This window comes from Setaria italica, chromosome IX, assembly GCF_000263155.2.
Source record: "Setaria italica strain Yugu1 chromosome IX, Setaria_italica_v2.0, whole genome shotgun sequence".
Taxonomy (NCBI): domain Eukaryota; kingdom Viridiplantae; phylum Streptophyta; class Magnoliopsida; order Poales; family Poaceae; genus Setaria; species Setaria italica.
Genome location: NC_028458.1, coordinates 39830418 through 39851963, shown reverse-complemented (window position 1 = coordinate 39851963; position 21546 = coordinate 39830418). Strand labels below are relative to the sequence as shown.

Genomic DNA, 21546 nt, shown 5'->3' with positions numbered 1-21546 from the left:
ATGTATCAGTAAATACTCAAGCTAATGGATTCATATTTGGTACCTCTGTTTTTGGCGGCCAGATCCCTATTCTTCTTCATCCGCTTGTCTTTCTCCTCATTGTGCTTGGCGATTTCATTCCACCGCTCAGTCGTGACAGAATCAAACCGCATTTGCAATTTGGAGCTGTAAGCCTTTTCCTTGGCGAATTCTTCTTGGGTTTTCTTCAACTTGATGATAGCACTGGTGACATCATGCAACAGCTGAGATTTTTTCCTTGGTCGAGTTGCTAGTTGCTACACAAAGGATTATACCAAGTAAGTTTGTGCATACGAGTTACAATTTCAAAAAAGGCACAAGTCACAGATGGATTACCTCAGTATATTCTCCAAGGCAACGGTGTAATCCCTTCATCTCAGCCAAATGTTGCTCTTCAACCAATGAATCATCCAAGAGTTCTCGAGTGATCCAATCACAACATCAACGACTTTCGAAAATTTTCGGAGATCCAGAGAAATTGTCAGATTTTTTCGAAGATTGAAAGATTTGAACTACAACCTCAAGAAAAACTTGCTAAAAGTAAATTGACGAATATAGGTTATGCAACAGGTTATTCTAGGCTTTTGGCACATGATAGAATAGCTGGAAACTTGCTACAAATGTAGATCGAGCCTAAACCCTAGAAATATATTCTATGCTTAAATATGAACGAATTTAAGAACAACAAGCACAAGAGACACAAGGATTTGTTTTCAGGAGTTTAGCTTCACACCTTGAAGCCTAAGTCTCCGTTGAGGACTCATGAAGGGTGGACTTTTCACTCCTAAGCCACTTTTCTCCCTCTAGCGACCACAAAGATCAAGCTAGAGTCACTTACTCAATCGTAGGGGTAATACAAACTTCCCGAGGCAGCCACAATCCTTGGATGCTCTACGGGCAATGCCTAGCCGGCTAGGAGCTTGAAGCTCCAAGAGTAACAAATGCGGAACCACCGGCTTGACGAAGAACAAGGTGCTCAAGAGATGGAGATTAAGCTCACTAGCACTCTCCCTCGCTCTCCCTTGAATCCCTCCTTAAATCCCCCACCAAATCTTCACCTAAAGGTGAACAGGAGAGTAAAGAGGAGCTTTGAATGTTTGTGAATAGCACAAGTCAGTGAGAGGGCGAGAGAGCTTCTATGGGAGGGGGTGAGGGGGTATTTATACTCTTCATCCCAAAACTAGCCGTTGGGGGTTAATTTTTCGGAACTTTCTTCGAAAACTTCCAGAAAACTTTCCGGAAAAATCTAGACCTCCGGAACTTCTCCGGAAACTTTGTAATCTCTGGAATATTTCGGAAGATTTTCTGGAAAATTCTGGAACTCTCAAGTTAGCACCATTCTAAGTATCGCCATGTGATGTGTAGGTGCAAAGGTGTCTCTCATAGGTTTGTTAGGTCATCTTGAGCAACTTTTTCAACGTAAAGATTAGAGATCATGCATCATCTTAATAGTGTGGCATTCCTATATTCAAATTCAAACAAAAAATAAATTTAGTCTTCAAAGTTTGCCGTTTATCTATTCATTTCCTTTTGTGGGGTCAATCACAAGTGCTCCATGAGCAATAATCCTTTTAAACCTGTTTATGCACTTGAAACTTTATTAGATACTTAAACTTGTGTCGTTAAATTACCAAAATCCATTTAAGGGGCCAAAATACTCTTCATCTTGCGAGCAGCAGTCCTCTTCTTGCGGGGTGGTGGCGGGATCAGCTCATCAACATCTTTCATTACTGATGCCTTGAGAGCAGACGACGAAGACCCGATCTTGCTCGAGTTCCTCGGCACCAACTCGAAGTCGTCAGAGTTGAAGGACAAAGAACTGGAGCCTGTTTCCCCCTCTCGAGGATCTGCCTGCCGTGCATGACTTGGCACTTAGTACTTCGGCGCGTAGTCCGGCGGATTCAGAGTAGGGAGCGGCGTCATTGAAAAATATACATTTACATCATCCTACATGAGTCAAATGATTAGTTCCTACAAGACACAATTCAAATAAGTACTCGGTTGAGGTAATAGAAAGCAATTTACCTGGTATTCAGGCGATGCAATGCGTCCAAAGTCTGAGGAATTGTTGGCATTGAGTGGACACCAGCCAATAACCGCCGCACATGCATCATGATTTCTTCCTCAGACAACTCGCTGGTCGTCATTCTTGAAGCGTCTTGCTTTCCACCGCTTCACGAACAGCAAGCAATGCCAGGACAATCTTAGAACTCAAGGTTGAAAATTCACAACTCTTCAGCATAAATGGCTCACTGAAACCGATAGATAGAACTTTCCATCACCACATCTACATCACAGGTTGGCGAAGAGGCTAATGATGCTGCACAAACACAAGTTGCAGATGCTAGTGTTTCTAGGGACAAAGGCAAGGAGCCTGAAGATTGTGGACGGCGAAGAGCGAGGCGTGGCACCGGCGGCGGTGGACGGTGACGAGCGAGCCGCGACACACCTGCGGGCAGCGGCGTTGTAGGCGACGGCGAGACGCGCGGCACCCAGAGAACCGCTTTTTTTTTCGTAGCAAACAGATATATCTTCTCCTTACGGTCGACCCGGGCTTGTTTATGGGCCGTATGGTAATGTATGTGTTTCACTGAGCGTGCGAGCTGTCGGATGGCTGTTCAACGGCCAGAGCAGTTTGACGTCCCTCTCACATGGTTGAGAGTAATGCAGAGGATCTCGTTCAATAACCTTTACAGTTAAACAGCATTTAATGTTTCTAAATAGCAACTGTACGTATCAATTAACTCAAGGTTAAAAATTCACAACTCTATCGATGTTCCATGTCCAGGGATACCATGGCAGTCTGCCAGTCTATGGTGAATCCTTTTTAGGATTGGCAGGAAAATTATCTTTTATGGTTTTACTGAAATGAATTCTTTACTTGTTTTCATGCATGTTGTTAAAGTTGTCCAATACATGTTTAACTAGAAATTGGGTTATCCAAACAAAAGTACTGATAACAGGTATGTCCATTATGCAGGTATTGCGCATCTGGTATTCCTAGTGATATAACAGTGGTAATTGGGGAGCAGCCTTTCCATCTTTTTTTTTTTTGAAAACCCAGGAGGGGTTGAAAACCCCTACTGATTAGTTATATATATAGGTATAAAAGTACGAAACCAAAAGAATACAACTAAGAGACAAAAGTGCAAGAGAAAAAAGACTGAAAACGAAAAAGAAGGAAACAAGGTACAAGCAGGAAGAAGAAAAAAAAATTTAGAGAGACTGAATCCATTCTTCTAGCCGAGAACGATGTCTTGAATTGATCCGGAGCAGGAGGTCCTTGAGTTCAGAGACAAATTTGTGCTTACAATCCAAGCTGAGAGGATCAATATTGTTGAACATCCAGTTGTTTCTTGTTGTCCAGATGCTCCACTCCATCAGGATTATAATCTCCATCGAAAATGGCGTTCCTAATTTCCTTCTTATTTGCTCTAAAATGTTCAAGATCGTCCTTGTATGCACATAAGTAATCCCAATACTTCTCCAGCAAGCTTTTGCAAAGTTGCAGCAGAAAAATAAATGATATGCCGTCTCTCTTTTTTGTCTGATGCAGAGCTCGCAGTTGTAAGACTCCAGTGCCATCTGTCTTCTTCTTAGAAGATCTTTCGTGTTTAGTCTGTCCACGAGTAGTAGCCAGAAGAAGATTTTGTGTTTCCTTTGACATTTCGATTTCCATAGCCATTTGAATGCTTGGTGTACATTCCTAGAACCCATGATGGAATGATATGCCCTCTTGGTAGAAAATATAGGTGATCCCCATATGTAGAACCAGATATCATTGTGTAGATTCAAATGAATTTCGGCGGTCTGCTGTTGCAACATCATAAACTGGTCATGTGCCTCTGTTGATAGTGGAGTGTTAAAATTTTCTATGAAATTTGCCTTTTCTTTGACTGACTTGAAGGATGCATTTGTGTCCTTTGCAAAGGAAAGAAGTTCTGGAAATAGTTGTGCTGGAATGGCCCCTTGCCACAAGTCATGCCAAAATAGCACAGAAGAGCCATTTGCTATTGTAGCTGACGCAATTCCTTTATACTTATCTTGTAGTTTAAGAATGTCCTTCCACCAAAAGGAACCTCTACTTTGCCCTACTGGAAGCTTTCCATTTGAATAATATTTGTTCCATAGTAAGGTTACCCACGGTATGTCTTCTTTGGAGTAGAATTTGTGTAGAAATTTCATTAACATGGCTTCATTATGCGCAACTATGTTTATCACCCCTAGACCGCCATTTTCTTTAGGGTGACAAACCAAATGCCAGGCTGCCTTTGATGGCTTTGTAGAGTTTGGATCTGACCCCCTCCAAAGGCAATGTTTTCTGAATTTGTCAATCTGTGCTATGACCCCCTTATGCAATTTAATAGTCGAGCAAAAGAAAACCGCTGACGAGGAAAGGACCGAGTTAACCATTTCAAGCTTCCCTCCTTGGCTGAGGAACATAGACATCGAATTCAATCTTTTATCCACCCTTTGAATGAGCGGCATGAAGTCCTCGATCTTGGGTTTGACTAACCCCAGTGGCAGACCCAGATAGGTGAAAGGGAGAGATCCTTGCTGACATTCAAAGCTTTGTGCTAGAAATTGGAGTCTTTCTTCTGTAATATTGATAGGCATCATCACAGATTTAGCGTAATTAACTTTGAGGCCGGTTGATAGAGCAAAGATATGTAAGGCTTCTTTCAGAACCCTCAACTGATTAGGGCAGGCTTCCATAAAGAGAAGAGTATCATCAGCATATTGAACTATTGGAAAATCCGTTCCTGCCCCTTCCTGGATAGGGAGATTTAGATTCCCTAATTCTTTCTCATGATTAAGAATAGACTGTAAAACATCTGCTGCGAGCACAAACAAAAGAGGTGATAGGGGGTCTCCCTGCTTGACACCTCTTTTACAGTGGAAGAATTTCCCCGGCACTCCATTCAAAAGGACTGAAGATGTCCCAGAACAAAGGATTTGCTGAATCCATTGAACCCATCTGGTGCCAAAACCTTTGTGCTCTAAGATTTCTATGATGGCTTTATGCTCAATCTTGTCAAATGCTTTTTCGAAATCCAGCTTGAGAACCACTATTTGTTTCTTCGACTTTTTGCAAATATGTAGGAATTCGAAGGCCCATGCTAGACAATCTTGAATATTCCTTATTTTGATGAAACCATATTGATTTTTATGAATAAGAGATCTAATGACTTGCTGCAGTCTCTGAGCTAGGAGCTTTGTTATTAGTTTAATGGTTGAGTTAAGCAGGGATATTGGTCTAAAATCTCCAACATATAGAGGACTCTCCTTTTTCGGCAGTAAGGCTATGAAGGAGGAATTGATACTCTGTAAGCATAAATCCCCATGAAAGAAGCATTGAACTAAATTGTAGAAGTCTTGTTTGATAAAAAGCCATGTTCTTTTAAGGAACTCTCCATTAAATCCATCTAGTCCTGGTGACTTATCATTTGGCAACTGTGATATAACATTGTCAATTTCTTCTTCTGAGAATGGTTCTTCTAGCCACTGAAGGTTTGTCTCTCTTTGTAGCAAAAGTTGTAAATCAAGATACATGTGAGTGTATTCTGATGTGCCCATTCTGTCTTTGAACGATTTCCATAATAATTCAGCTTTTGCTTCATGCTTTGTGATTTGCGTTCCATCCCCCTTTGCTTCCAGTAGATTTTTTGTTGATGTAAAATATTTTCCAGATGCAACTATATTTCTTTCCTGAAATTTCATTCTTCAATAGTCAAATCCCTAGATTCTTCAATTATGTCCATAAACTGCAAAATGGTTTTGTTATTTTGAATTGTAGAGGCTAAATTTGGTAACTGGGCTTTCCAAGCTTTCAGGACTCGACGGAGGTTTTTGAATTTAGTAGTTACTCTTTTAGCCTGGTCCAAATGATCCAGCGGCAAATTCCAAGCATGCTGTAAAATGGGAGTGAAGTGTTCATGTTGCAACCAGTAATTCTCAAAACAAAATGCGGCCGGCCTGGGAACCTTCATTTGTACAGTTATGACACATGGTGTGTGATCAGAAGTGTCTCTAGAAAGAGCCATGACCGTTGAGTTCGGGAAGAAAGTGGTCCAAGCTATCGAAGTGAAAAATCAATCCAGTCTCTCTAGAAGAGGGTTTCTCTGTTTGTTTGTCCAAGTAAAGCGGCATCCCTTTAGGGGCAATTCAATGAGTCTTAATTTGCTAATGGCATTGTTAAAAGCTAACATTTCTTGACAGTTGGCCCCTGGCTTATTCCGGTCTTCCGGTCTTCTCAGTAGATTGAAGTCTCCGGCTATTAGCCACTTATCCTCATCTGCAATGTCAATTTCTTTAAACCATCTGATGAATGCTGCTTTCCCTTCCGGAGTGCATGGAGCATATATATTAGTGAGGTACCATGAATATCCCAATACTAAACAATTAATTAGTACTGTCTGAGCATGATCATTCTGAAATTCAAGATTAGCACAGAATTTTGAACTATTCCATACAATGAGGGAACCTCCTGAGTTTCCTATCGAGGGTAGAAAGACAAAGGCATCCATTTGGGGGGGGGGCAGAACTTTTTAATGTATCCTGAGTCAATATCCTCTCTTTTTGTTTCTTGTAAACACAGAATGTCACAACCAGATTCTTTAATCTTGTTGTTGATAGCTTCCCATTTTCCTATAGAATTTATCCCCCTAATATTCCAAGAAAGAATGACCCAAGCTCTATCTCTTTGTGTGTGATTCATAAGAGGAAATGGATGGGTGCTGCAAATTTGTGAGGGCAAATCCTACTGCGATTAACAACTGTCAAAACCTTGCTCATGTTCTGAGAATAAAAATACGACATAGCAGCCAAGATTTTGATATTCCAGCTATCTTGCTGAACAACCTTCCAGACAACCACATACATGACATTGTTCTGAGGACGAGTACCCATAACAAAATACAAAGCTGGATGAGGTGTTAACCTCTCCACATAATTCCAAACATTGTTCGATGACATAAGGAAAAAGCAGAGAAAGGACAAGATTCCAGAAAGACCAAAATTCAGGTCCTAGAGCCTGTGCCCGAGCATTCCCCTTCTTCCAGCTCCTGAGACTTCTCATCATTCTTGTTTTTCTTGGATCCTGTTCCTTCTTTGTCACCTATCACCTTGACTTTAACTGTTTTCCTCCTGAGCTTTTCATCTGATAAGGTTCCTTTGCTGACTTTGCAGAAGTCTTCTCCCAGGGCTACCAACATTTTTGTGGGGAGACTCGGAGGGACTGCTGCACATGCAAGGCAGTTCCTGGAAGTGCAGCTGGAATGCTTGAAACCTGCATTCCGAGTCCTAATTCTTGGACTCCTCCTGGCTTCTGTTTCCACCAATGGTGCTGAAACCTTCATTTTTTTCTGGCCACGAGAATTAGAAGCAGAGTTAAATCCATTCTCAACTTTGTCTTGGTCAGAACTAGAAGAACAAATAATGTTGGCTTGTTTGGGACAAGATCTTGGGATTGAAATAGACACAGTTTTACTGTTACTGGTACCAGTTAATAACAGTTGACTTGCTTTGGAGGATAAAAAAGAGCATGCCCATTCAAACTTATTGGAGTTCAAAAGGTTGAATGTAAAGAAAGGTGCCCATTCGTTGGGTAGAGTGATCACCTTTTCTGGGGAACTATCCACTGTGAAGAATCTGTCCCATAGCTGTTGCAGGTTTGGACTGGTGTTCCTTGCCTTTTTCCCCTCCCTCAGCCAGTCGGCCCATCCAGGATCGGCTACAGAGTTTGAAAGAGATTCTACCCTGAACATGTTGAGGTTGAAGTCGTTGTTTGGCATGTTATCTGGGCCTGCCTCTTGAGCTGGTTGAATTGGGTGAAGGAATTCCGGCAGGTAGTTGTCCAGTTGCATGTTCTGGGCCTCCACAGCTGGCTCCTGGGGCTGCATCAGGTATTCATTATTGGCCTGCCCAGGTTGATGCCCTTGAATATTTTGAATGGCGGGAATGGCCAGGACAATCTCCTGTCCTTGGACTTCTTCCTCCTATCCCACATTTTGTTGGGTGTCTTCACTTAACAACTTTCCTTGCTTGCCACTGCCTTCTTCAGTCGAGGATGAATTAAGGGGTGCAGACAGGCTCAGCTGCAAATCCATCTCTATCTGTCCTTCTTCATGTTGAATGTCTCCTTGCTCAGGTGCTTGATCCTGAAGATCATCCAGCAGCATTTGCATTTGCTCCTGTATATGTTCCTCTTCATCAGGATCTTCATTAAGATCTGGGAGCTGTTCAGCTTGTTGATTGTTCTGTGCTTGTTCCAGAAGTTGCTCCTCATGCTGCTGTTGGTGATCTTGCAGATGTTGGTCATGCTGTTGTGGCTGATTGTGGAAACCAGGGAAGATGAAATTGTCTTCAAATCTTGGAGGTGGAATGTCTTCGTCCTGCAAGAACCCACCTAGAGGATTTTGTTGCATTATTTCTACCTGAACTGTTGTCGAAACACCTTCAAAATCATCACCTTCTGAGAAAATCAAGTAGTGTGGCACATCCTCCAAATCAGTTACTCTAGCCTTCACCACCACCCTGGCCATGATGTTATCTTTCTGCCAGCATATAAGTCTCCCAAAGGATTTAATGGCATCTCTAATATCGTCAATATTCCGAGAGTCTAGAGGGTATCCTATCAAAAGCAGCCAGCATTCCCTGTTGAAGAGAACTCTCCTAGCATTTGGCCCCCTATTATGATGCACAAAGGAAAAGGACAATCCATTCCGGTTGAAAGGGCTGTGTTGAACCAAAGCATCTCTATCTGTTGCTCGATTTAATCTGATAAAATCCTGAGCTCTATGAAAGGGGCAGCGCTGGATTTCTTGGATGTGAAGTTCCAACTCATCCTCTATCAGACCGACTATAGCATTTTGGACGTCGGCAAAAGGAATCTCACCGGGAGGGAAGTTGTTGACGGTGACGATTGCTAGATCTTCATTCCCTGGTGGTGATCTTGGAGTAACCACCCTGGTGAACTTTGGTCTTCCTTGAATCAGAACACGGTTGAAACCGGGGAACAGCAAAGGTTCAGGATCGACATTGAGGAAGGCCATCTACGGTGGTTGATTCAGACTTTCGCCGGAGATTGCGATGCGGGAAGAGGATTGTTCTTGGCGAGGTGTGACTGGTTGCCGATCGGTAGTGGGAAATGAAGTAGCCAAAGGGACGTTTCCTCGATATCTGCACGCTACCTGCCCCAACTTGGCCAAGGAGGAGCAAACTGGTGGGCTTGAGTAAATAGGCCCAGTGTGTGTCTCGAGACGGCCTTTGAACCAGTTAAGCCCAACACCTTTAGGCCATTTATTTGAGGCAGAGACTGGTGAAAAGTTACTCGATGGCGCTGCAGTGAAAGAGGCTTTAAACCTCTGTAAATCTAGCCAATTACGACAACTTTGGAACCTATGCCCCGGCTGCTTACAATGCCAGCAAGTAGGCTGTCTTGAGAAGGCCCTAAGCGGGTGGTTGGAGGTTGCTCTTTCTCCTTGGCCACTGTGAACAGTAACATAGTCTGATAGAATCCCCTTCCAGGATCTTGTATCAGAAGACTTTTGACTGACATAGCTTTTCCTTGAATTGTAGCTGAACCTTGTTACTTGTTGCATTGGATTCTGTAACCTTTCAAAAACTGATCTTCTCTCTGGGTACTGGATTCTTTGGAAGACCGAGAGGCGAGGTAGTAGAGAGAATTCTAACTCAGGGGAGGCAAGGCCTAATCCTTTGGGATTGGTAAGGGGTCTCCCCGAAAAACTATCAGGCCTAACGCCAATCCTCTTATTGCTAATAGGGATAGCATTAGCCCCTGTTAGGGGAATATTATGTCTAACCACTGAGGCAAAAGAGGGAGGACTATTCTGAGCAGGAGAAGGAAGACGAGCTGGAATTACCTGCTTCAAAGATGAGCCTTTATTTTTGTACTTCACAGTCTGCCAATGGAATGAGGGTCCAGAATCCTTCTTTGCAAAACGTAGAGCTTGATTGAACCCTTTGTCATTCAGGAGAAAAAAGGATAGCTTGAAGAAATCCGAAGACATAAGACCCCTATCAATGATGAGAAAACCCACTTCCCTTGAGCTGACTGTGAATTTGAAAATCTGATCATCCAGTTCTTCAACTTGAAAGAGGTCATAGTGGCCCCCCCAAAACGGATTGCAAGCAAATGTTGACAGAGTCTGAGGTGAGACGAAATCTGTTTTGACTGAAAGATACTAGCAGGTGAAAGCCTTTTCCTGCTAGCTTCCTATCCAGAGTTACCTTCGAGTTAAGACAATCCTGAATCCTTTGCTCGAAAGCAATCCCAATGCCAAAATTAAATTTGGAGGAATCCATCCGTAAAGAACAAGGCAAGAGAAAGACGAACCAAAGCCAAAGGCCACCCGACTATCCTCAAGAAGCCAAGAACGTAGCTTGGCAACAAAGGTAGGATGGGACCGAACGATTGCTCGCAACGATCAAGAGCGAAGGATGGTTGGAGGAGGAACAACTTTGAAAGAAGGGAGCTTTTGAAGCGAATGGACGACGAGAACCTCAACAAAAGACATAGGATCTAGCTCGTTCGAAGGCAAGGTTTGCGCTTGAGCTAAAAGGACACCAGCATGATCCTTGACAAATTACCTTGCCGTCCAGCACTTCCTAGAAAGGCTAGAAGATCTTTGCTCGGTAGGAACACTTAAGGCTGCCATCTTCCTATATGCCTCCAATGGTGTCACTTCCAAGCGGTGGAGAACTTGCAGTGCCCAGAGGAGCCTGGGTAGCCTTCGTCAGGAAGGGGGAGCAAGGCTTGAGATGGCCGGCGAGGTCGAGGAGGCTGTTGTCGGGTGGGAGGTGGATGCCGGGACCGGAGTGGTCACCAGCGGGAGAGAGCACCCTCTCTCAGGCTCTCACAAGCACCTCCATTCCTTCCCAGGTAGCTCTCCGAGTGCCACAATAGTTGGTCGACTTTCGCAGCCTTTCCATCTTCACAAGGTAAATTTTCACCAGAATGATTCGCGCAGCTGTTTCTTTGTTTCACGCCATTTTTCGTTAGCATTTGCGCAACTGCGCCTGCGCTTTACTCACTTCTTTGAATTTGGATGGCTGTTTCAGTTTCCTCTATTATCAAAAAGTGTCCTGCTGGAGAGGCGTATCAGAGAGAAAATCGATAAGGGGGAAGCCAGTTGGGTTATTGACTATCTGATATTCCAGGTGGAGCAAAGGCTTTTGAATTAGCTGCTAAGTTTTGCTATGGTGTAAAGTTTGAAATGACGCCAGCATGACGCCGCGGAGTGGCATGAAGCCATGGAGCACGGCAACCAGCATGGCACCGCGGAGTAGCATGCGACGCCGGCCGGAGGTCAACACCACAGAGGCCAGAGCGTGCCGCTTGATCGGAGCTGCGATGAGAGAGAGGGAGAGAGAACGGCCTTCTTGATATTCTGCGGCTTCACCACGGTGCCCCCCCCCTCATTTGTGGTTGCGCCCCTCTCTACTTCCGGCCCGCACTGAGTGGCAGTCATGCCCTCTGCTGCCGGCTGGGGTGGTCGGCCATCTGGTGGTACTGCAGTGTTTTTTCTTTGCTGGTCGGCAGCGTGGGTTGTTGCCCCCTGCTGTCGCCTAGCCTCCCTGAATGCAGTGTGCCCTTGGAACGGGGTTCGAGCGTAAGCCTAGGCCTGCTTGCGGGCTGATGATGGCGACACCTGTGGGCGTTGTTTACCTTCTTAGGCGTCATCCGTTCCCCCTCTTCCGTCCTCTTCGGCGAGCTTTCCAGGTGAAGACCTAGACCATTTTGGTTGGACGACGACGGCGCTAGTGGCGTCACCCCCTCCTTTGAGGCGTCGTTTTGGGAGCACCGCCCCTTGGATATTGGGTCCATGCATGTGCGCACGGTCTTCGGTGCGGGGAGATGCTCCTTCCGAACCTGCCATCCCTTCTCTTGCTCAACATCACTTTGGTTGCTCTGGTCGTGTTAATATGGCGAATGCTTTGCCGCCCCTACCTTGCTGCTTGTGATTCGGATGGATACTTTGCCCTCTTGATCGTGTATCTGGGTGGATGCTTTGCCACCAATACCACGGATACTTTGCCGTCGTAGAACTCTAGCGGATGTTTTGCCGCTATGGTCATGTTGGTTGATCTCCTCGGGTGGATGCTTTACCACCTCTACTTGATTCAGGCGGATACTTTGCCACCGTGGTTCTTCTTCAGCTCTAGCGGATACTTTGCCGCCGTGATTTTTTGGTGGTGTGGTGGTTGTTGTGCATCCATAATGATGTTGTTATCTTTCTACTGTTGTAAGGTGGTTTGGGTTCTTTAGGTTCGTGGATTTGAGTTTGTTTTTCTCCCCCAATGTTGCTTGCTATTGGCTGTGGTGTCAGTGTGAGTCTTCTTGGTATGTGTTTTTATTCTCTTGTGCTGATCAAGCTCTGTTTAGCTGCATCATAATTGTGTCTGTAAACTACTTTCTCCTTAATGAAATATGTGCTAAGGCACGGCCGCGAAAAATTCTGCAGCTTCACCTCGTACAGCTCGCCGGTGTCGGCCGGCAGCACGAGGCACTTCATCCTGACAGTGGCGACGTCAACCTGCAGCAACGGCGGCGCCAGCGGACTGCTGCCCTCCTGCACCCTCTAGCGGTGTGTAGAAGCACCAGCTGGCGAGGAAGACAGCGGCCATGGCGGCGGCAAGTAGGACGGCGCCCCACCTGATTTGGACCTGCGAGGAAGATGCCGAAGCAGAGCGTGCAGTTCAACCAGAACTGGGAATGCTAACTGTCAACACACAAGATGCCTCCATTTTTTTTAATAAGGTTAGATTTGATCCGGCACAGTCTCCCAAGTTACGCTTTGACCATTTATTTATCTTATATTATATTATTTATGATTATAAACTTATGATCATTAGAGAGTATATTTGATACAAATCTAACCATTCCAAGTTTGCACACAACTTACTTTTCCAGTTGTGTGCCGATAGTCCGGGCCAGTGACTATTCGACAATACCGTCCCTACGTGAGTAGCCGGAAGAACTAATTAACTCCGCGCGTGTTACGGTTGGAGTCAGTTCCGCGACTCCCAAGTCCTAACACAATGCATGATGGTATGTGTTGGTCTGCCTGTGCTATATATATACATATGCAGGCATCGATCACAAACGACGGAGAACCAGGGAAGATAGAGAGAGAGATGGCAGCATTACGGCAGCTGCTGCGGATGCGGCCAAAGCGCAGATCATCGCCGGCCTCGGTTATGGCCGGCCTCCCGCCAGCACCTCACGCTGCCGGCCGCCGTTCACCGGGGCTTCGGTCGCCCCCCCCCCCCCCCCCCCCCAGCGGCACGGGCAATCCGTCTGGGATGTATCTGAAATTCAAATGTAGTCCACCCACACCCCAAACCTAGCCCTCTCTCACCCTCACTCCTCTCTCCTCCCTGCACAGGCATACCCGACGGGGCTGTGCAGGGGCGCGTCAGTGCCCCACCGGGTGGATCCGGCCTTAACGGCCACGGAACCAGCCTTGGTGGCCGCTGCTCCGCCACCATCTTCCACACGAGGCCGGCTGGGGTAAGGGGTGGCCTGCCCCGGCGCGGCGGCTTGGCTAGGCCAGCGGGGTACGACGACGGCACCTCCATCTCCGGCGCCTCCCGATCCATTGTCATGCCGGTGTAGCGGTGCGGGTCTGTGGACCAAGGTGCTGAGAGGTGACAATGTTCAGCCCTGCCTTTGTTGAAGACACCGTTCAGCACGGGCGGCCTGCCTACGGCGGCGCAGCAGCCCCTTCGAGATCTGCTATGAGGGCGCCTACGGGAGTCGCGCGTGCTTCTCGACTCACCCACCGGCGGCAAGTCCCTCTTCCTCCTCTGTCTCGCTTCCAGCATGCGTCCCTGGCTGTTCCTCCATTGCCAGGTGCGCCTTGCTCTCCCTTTCCTCTCTCTCTCCTCAATTGTTTGCCAGCTCTTGGATAAAAGAAATTGCTCGCTCTTGGTAATCATTGCTTTTCATTTGCTCACTAAAATTACTGCTACGAATAGTGTCAATCTCTTTTCCCTGCTATTCAGTTGTCGTACTGTAGTCTACTATGCGCTGTCTGTTTCCAACCCTTCTGCTGTGCTCTGAATATTCCCAACCTTTCTAATATTCGTTGACACCAGCTTTTCCTTTTCTTTATGTACCTGATGTACTAATATTATGTTCCATGATTCCTATGCATAATTTGTTCTGTGACCATGTGAATGGATCTAGACAGAATGATGAAGGCATATACAAAATGATGATTACTACTGCTTTCTTTTCTTCATGGCAGTGGCTTAATGTTGTCCTATGAAACCATATGGTCGTCAGTTATCGGATTTGTCATCTATTTACTACCGCTTTCACTCGGTTTGTGTTTTTTTCAGAGAAACTAGCCATTAAGAAGGATTTACTGAAGGTAGCAGTAGAAATGCAAATGATATTTCCTAGCACAAGACAATAATATTTCTATTTGAAAATGAATCTAATTATACATGTGCCATTTCCTTCTTTATCAATCTGATGAACCAGCTCTAGAGAATTAACTACTCTTATCTCTGCATATGGGTGTCCTGCAGATAGGAAGGCAGGAGAGGAGATCACCCTGCTCGCAGAGCATGCTGCTGGAGAATGACAAGTTGTTAATCGTCATGTTCAGCCTGGAGAGAATGAGTACGTGTTTAGGTTCCTTTGCGGTGAGTTGCATTGCTCTCAAATTCTATCCAGTTTTTTCTTCACCTTACTAACACATGAAGTTTGCGTGACGCGGTGTGTCAGCGAGAGTGTGGAAGCCAGATGATGGGCTGGTGTCCAACGTTTCTACAACTTCTCCTCTCTTCCCATCATGTGCGTATTTCTTTCCTTTTTGTATGCAAAGATGCAGTTTTGGAAGAAATTATGGGAAGAAAAAAATAGTTATTAATCCTGAAACCAAGAAGGTTTCATGGCACTTTAATCAGATAAATGCAAGGTGCATTTCTTTCATTTCCATCAATTACTATTTTATATTCTGATAGAAAATTACAATCTCACATGCATGGACAATCATTTCCTCATGGCAGATGGAATGTCGGAGAAGTGGATGAATAGGACGCGCAGGAGAAGGATACCTGCGTGGGTACGTTAATTTGCCGAGAGAATCCCTTTTACTCAACTAGCAAAGGAAGAAACAAGAAAAATATGAAAAAAAAACTTCACTTCCGTGTATAGTTTCTTGTGGCAATTTTATTGTTGTCTACGAACAGGGAGAAAATAGTCAGGAAGCTTATGAATGCAGGCTGCACCATCTGAAGGAAACTCATTTTTAGCCTCTTAATGCATTTGAACTCTCTGAATTTTAGCCCCACATAGGAAGAAATATAAATGCGTGTTTTTCTTTTGTGATGGCTTAGAACTTTTTGGAACACTGGGATAGTGGTATATATATAGGCTGTGACTTAACTAATGTTTGTCAAAAAAACTATATTCTATAATTAGCTTGAATAGCAAGGAAAATCAGTATTGTTTGACAGTACGTCGGTACTAAAGATAAACATCAAAATTTGTCTATCCATTGTAAACCTGTTACGCATAGATCTTGTCAGTGCATCATGGTTTATTTAGGATGATAGTGAGGATCATTCCTGAGATTTTCCCCTGCATTTTAGTATCTGTGTTCTCTTTGATTGATAATAGTGGGGATCATTCATGAGATTTGTCCTTGCATTTTTAAGTAGTGAGATTTCCATCCTGCATTGGTTATGTTAAAGTTGGACGCCTGACTCTAAACTTCCTTTGAAGGAAGAGAAAATAGATATGGCCTTATTTTAGTTTATTTCAGTATCAACATGTGATATACAAAATGTTATCATTTTGAATGAATTGTGACTAATTGCATTGAAATGCATTAATTATGTAACTACAGGCAGAGAGCTACTGGAGCTGCTAGGAGCAGAGACCTCACTGGAAAGGATATCAAGATGTGTTTTTCTGCGACAGCTGAGAGGGTTTTGGAACACTGATATAGTGATACACATAGGCTGTGACACCTAATGTTTGTCAAAAACCTATAGTTAGTGGAAAACGAAAACTGGTTGTTTGACAGTACGCAGTACCAAACATCAACATCTGCAATATTAGTGGTATTACTATTGGTTCAGCAAAGCAAAGCATTGCTATTTTAAAAACTTTCTATTTCACAGCTTGTGGTTTTTTTCCATGAACAGAGGCACACGTTTTTAATGATTTGCTCTTAGTGTTTCTAAAGTTAAGCTTTCTGAGTATCCAGAAAAGATTGAAGCACTACATGTACATTTGCAAGAACATCTATGGGAAATAAATGAGCTATCTGCGTGAGACTTTTGCCATGAATTTGATATTATGATGAACTTTAATTTGCCTGTTTTCATCTATGTTGTTGTTTCTTTGGTAGTATGTAAATGTTGTATCTTGTAACAACGATTCTGCGATTGTGCTTATCCAGCCACAATCATTTCAGTCGCTTACCCATGATGGAAGTCTAGCTGCAAATCTTTTAACCCGTTCAGGCACTGTATCTCCCCCATTAGCTCTTTTTGCTCTTTTCTTTTTTTGTCCTTTTGATTAGTTAACCTTCCTTTCCTTGTCGCTTTCCTTTTCTAACGTTTCCACCAAAGTCTGTATTCTATTATTTTTATATTTATATTTAATCAGTAGGGGCCCCCTCCTGTTCTCTCAAAACAAAAAAATCATTTCAGTCGCTGCTAACACGATATGGCGCGCCAAGCGGGCGTGTTTACTTGTATGTTATCGTTGAAACGGTAGGGCGCGCATCCAACTATTGGTAAGTACTCCATCCGTTCCAAAACGTAGATCGTTTTGATATATTTAGATGCATAATTAGTAATATTGGTATATTTAGATGCATAGTTAGTAGTATGTACTTGGATATATACTATGTCTATATGTCTATATGCATATTAAAAACTATGCATCTAAATATGCTAAAACGATCTACATTTTGGAACGGAGGGAGTAGTACGTAATTATTACATATGCTTTCTTTGTTTCAAATTGCAATTTGTTTTGATTTTTTTTATACATAGCTAAACATGAAGTAAATAATAAAAATTAAGTATTTAGAAAAATCCAAATTATGCTAAGTATATATCTGTTAGACCTTTTCGTATGCTACGATCTTCTTTATTGGTCCATATTTTACTACGTAATATAATTGATTGACAATGTCGTCTCACCAAATTCCGTGCGCGTTTGCAGGTCGATGGACGGATCTCTTGTTCTTCGTATTTGACTACACCGTCATCGCGATCCCGTTCGCGCTCGCTCTGTACGAGCACCCCGCTCTCAGTCGGGCCGTCACATCACCGTCTCGCAGTAGATAAGGGAGCTCTGGTCCGGCGCGACGGCGACGCCGTTGACGAAGTAGAGGTCGCGCACGAGCACGACCGTCCGCCCCGTGGACGGGTCGAAGCTCATGAGCCGCCCGTGGGGCCGCGTCTCGAGGACGTCCGCCATGTGGTTGGCGAGGTTGTACTTGTACGACGCGTCCGTGAAGTAGATGGTGCCGTCGGCGGCGATATCCACGCCGTCGGTCAGCGCGAACCCTCCGCCGCGTCCGTCAATAGCTCCACATTCCCTTCTGGGCTCACCCTCTGCAGCCCCTGTCAAGATATAATTCTACTTCACTTCACAGACGAGTACAGCAGCAGTGCAAGCGTGTAACACGAGCACAGTCCTGACTCCTGAAGGACAGTCAAGTAGTGAACTCACGATGTCCGCGTTGGCCACGACGAGGCCGCCGTCCGCCGCGAGCGCGACGCCAAGCGGGCGTCCCCCGGTCCGGGCCCAGTCCTCGACGTCCCCGCCTGGAACGCTCACTCTCCGGACCCACCCGTCGGCGCACCCCGTGTACAGCCACCCGCCGGCGGCGTCGTACGCGAGGTCCTCCGGGCCCGGGAGCCGCCCCTCTCCCACGCGCTCGCTGCGCTCCAGCGCGCGCGCCTCGTGCCGCGGCGCGGACACGTCGGGCCCGTACGAGTACTCCGGCGGCATCGGCGCCGGCGAGAAGTCCCCGGGATTGTAGTTGTACAGAGCGACGGCGAGCGCTACCGGCGCCATGATCAGCGCCACGGCCTTCAGGAAACCGTGTCCCGGCGCCATGTTGGGCCGTGTCGCGAACAAGCGCAGGCAGAGCACACGGCAGCGGCAACGCCCCCCAGTGCCCGACCAGTTGTCTGTGACTACGCCTGTGTGTGCTGGATAGGGGATGATACGGAACGGGAACGCTCCACGTCTAGCTTGCGAGCGCTTGTTCTTGGCTAGCGTGGGCACGATCGTGGGCACGTGTACAACATGCGTTTGCTCGCTCTGGTTTCTTTCCAGTTTCCACGGCATGACAAGAGGACTTCAACAAAACGATGGGTGTTGCAACGTTATCCTCTCGTTGTGTTGGTGAGAATCGAAAACTGTTCTATTTTTAATCAAAGGAAGAAAAGAAAAGTGGCGATTTTTGGCAGTGTTGTTCCATCCCGGACGGCACCATATGTGTCGAGTTCTCTTTGTTCAGAAACAGTTGGGCAGTGAACCAGTCCATGGATCTAGATTCTAGGCAAAGGCATCAGCGAGAAGACTTTGTAGTATTGTTTTGAATGGGTCACGATAGACCAAAAATATTTTGATGATGCTCCGTTGGAGACTTTAAAGATGTCGTTGGATCCATCCACATGATACATCCGTATGTCACCATTCGACGGTGATATTTTATCATAGAGTCTTAGTGCACAGTTTCATTACACAATTACTAAAATTGAGGGAACTAGATAGCTATGCCATCCGAGTTTTAGGGGAGAAACTCCTTTCGCATATGATGAAACTCCTACTCCTCTCTACTCATAAATACCTTATCAAAAATGGTGATGTAATATGAAAATTAATGATCATAAAATTCTTCATGAAACTACACTGAGACTGATTTTACTTCACTCCGTGCGCAACTTCCTTGGTGCCAATAAAGAGGAAGTCGCTTCTCCTCGGATAGAGAAGTTCGAAAATTAATTATTTGCCGGAGAAACTAATGAACCAGCTTTCTGAGGGACCCCACAGCACAAGCCAAACGAGCGCCCTACTCCTGCGAGGATTGATTATCTGCAACCACAAGAATCGGAGCTCTTACTAAAAACAAGTTTATAGTCAAGCTACAAACTTACCTCGTGGTGTTTTGGTGCTTCCTTGCGATTCCAAACGCCAATGGTGTTTAGGTCAAAGGATTGTTACAACAAAACAAAGCAATCATTATATTTTAAGATAGAGATAGTATATAAGGTTGGTCATAACAAAAAAAGACGCCAGAATAATCTATAGGGGGATGACAACAAAATAAACCTTGATAATTTATAAGATATTGTTAGGAAATCCTCCTTGTAATATGGGCAAGTGAGGAGAATAATTGCTCCTAATGAGCAGCCTCGTCTATAAGGGAAACAAAGACCTAAAGTAGACAAGAGAAGGGAGAAACTTTAGAGAGAAGGAGAGCCACATAAATTTCACAACAGAGCCTTCACAAAGGAGATGAACAGAGAGGGAGAAGAAGGGAGATTGGAGAGGAGAACTTGCAAGAGAGCAAGAGAGTTTCATCCTCAAGGTTGAGAAGCAGCAGATCATTATCCTTGGTGCCTCCAATATGTTGTCCCACCACTCTTTGGTGAGGTCCTTCCATACCCTAACTTGTAGCTCCAAATCTTGTTGTCGTTGTTAAGACGGTGCAATCTTGATGTATGTGAGTCTCTAGTGCTATCTGGAGAAGAACTTATTGTCTTCCCACAAGCATATTGTGGAAGAAGATTTGGCTGGCTTGGTCCCGTGGTTTTTCTCCGATTTGAAGTTTTCTATGTTAAATCTGATGTCTCTCTGATTGATGTATTTCAGTTGCAATTGTTTACGACATACAATAGCAATTGCTAATATGTTCTTGCTGCAATTTTCTTCAAATATGTGTGATGCATATATTACCCTTCGTGAATAAGCTAACATCATGTGCTGAAATTAATTGCTTCCGTTGTCACTAAAATGCTGCGTCAGTGTGTTTATCCCAACAGGTATGCCTACGGTCTTTACCCACTCCGGCACTCCCCATATGTGTAATTCTTGCTCCACCAATAATGGTGCTTGCCTGTGTTTACTTGCAGGAGACAGAAATCAAAGGGGTGAAATGCAATTCACCGAGCTACAGTACCTTGTTAGTCGACAATGAATTCAGGCACCACGGGAAAGCTAAAAATTGCCAAGTGCCCCAGGCACTCGGTGAAACCCTAAAAACACTCGGCAAAGTGTTTGCCGAGTGTAACACACGGCGAGGAGCACACGACAAAGTATCACTCGGCAAAGTTAACTTTGCCGAGTGTCTTTTGTCGGGCACTCGGCAAAGGGTGTGCTGAGTGTAAAAAAAACACTCGGCAAATAATTTTTTCCAGAAAAAAATAAAAAAAACATGCCCCGGCCACCGGGGCAGCTCCAGCTGGTCGCCGCCGCCGCTGTCTCAATCATTGCAACGCCGCCACCACGCCCAGGCCATCTGCGGCAGTTCCAGCTGCTTGAAGCCGCCACCATGCATGGGCCACCAGCTCCGGCTGCTCCGCCGCCGCCACCACCGCCGGCTCCGCCCGCCTTAGAGTGCGCCGCCGCTGCTCCATCCACCTTGGAGTGCGCTGCCCGCCTTGGAGTGCGCCGCCGCTGCTCCATTCGCCTTGGAGTGCGCCACCGCTGCTCCATCCTGCCGCCGCCCGAGCTTCCTCCCACTGGGCCCCCTCCCCGCCGCCACCCGAGGTGCCTCCTGCTGGGGCCCCTCCCCGTCGGGCACCCTTCCCGCCGCCACCCGAGCTGCCTCCCGCCGGGCCTCCTCCCCGTCGCCACCCGAGCTGCCTCCCGCCGGGACCCCTCCCCGTCGGGCACCCTTCCCGCCGGGCCTCCTCCCCGTCGCCACCCGAGCTGCCTCCCGCCGGGCCTCCTCCCCGTCGCCACCCGAGCTGCCTCCCGCCGGGACCCCTCCCCGTCGGGCACCCTTCCCGCCGGGCCTCCTCCCCGTCGCCACCCGAGCTGCCTCCCACCGGGACCCCGCCACGACGGGGCCCAGTACCGGATTGAACCTAGACGTGAGCGGTCGCCCCATTGTTCTTGGAACCGAGTTTCCCCTGCTGGTTGACACACGTGGAGACAAGCGTGCTCACAGAACGATAGAGGCCGGGACTGTGGAACCTTGCACCAAAGGGAATGTCCCCGACACTGGTTTAGGGGATTGATGGAGAAGGCCGACAAAGGAAGAGACCTGCGTGGTGCGCGGATGGATCGAGGTTAGATTCGCCATGCATGGGTAAATAACTCGTATTGATTCGACTACCTCTCACAGTTGAGACTGCTTGATCGCTATATCACCCTGAGTAAGTGAGGAATCTGATGATAACATGGTTTCGTTCATCTCTACATAGATGATTTGGTTATGATGATTGCTTTGGATAGGATGCATAGCGTAGGCCGGTGAATGGAGCTGAGACCCGGCAGTCTTAAACTTAAAAATA

General features: G+C 45.9%; 2 protein-coding genes across 2 annotated transcripts in view; both read right to left on the bottom strand.

Annotated features, from left to right (window-relative positions):
• Window positions 1-7919, bottom strand: part of LOC101768278 — a 31062-nt gene extending 23143 nt beyond the window's left edge. The window contains exons 1-2 of the mRNA XM_012849087.1: window positions 7638-7919; window positions 44-275 (exon numbers count right to left, since the gene is read on the bottom strand). Coding sequence (XP_012704541.1) covers window positions 44-275; window positions 7638-7919 — 514 coding nt within the window. The remainder of the gene's footprint in view (window positions 1-43; window positions 276-7637) is intronic.
• Window positions 7920-17192: 9273 nt separating this feature from the next.
• LOC101768123 (protein STRICTOSIDINE SYNTHASE-LIKE 5) lies at window positions 17193-18136 on the bottom strand. Its single transcript, XM_012849086.1, has 3 exons — window positions 17889-18136; window positions 17747-17841; window positions 17193-17637 (listed from the first exon to the last, which is right to left on the bottom strand). The coding sequence occupies exons 1-3, from the start codon at window positions 18134-18136 to the stop codon at window positions 17333-17335; spliced, it is 648 nt and encodes a 215-aa protein (XP_012704540.1). The 3' UTR covers window positions 17193-17332.
• Window positions 18137-21546: the final 3410 nt, after the last annotated feature.

What these genes read in the sequence shown, in the direction of transcription:
- LOC101768123 (XM_012849086.1), bottom strand. Translation starts at nt 18,136, where the DNA reads ATGGCGCCGGGACACGGTTTCCTGAAGGCCGTGGCGCTGATCATGGCG. An exon ending in GACGCCGCCGGCGGGTGGCT is followed by an intron (nt 17,842 to 17,888) that starts GTACACGGGGTG and finishes TGAGCGTTCCAG; the next exon opens with GCGGGGACGTCGAGGACTGG. An exon ending in TCGTGGCCAACGCGGACATC is followed by an intron (nt 17,638 to 17,746) that starts GTGAGTTCACTA and finishes ATATCTTGACAG; the next exon opens with GGGCTGCAGAGGGTGAGCCC.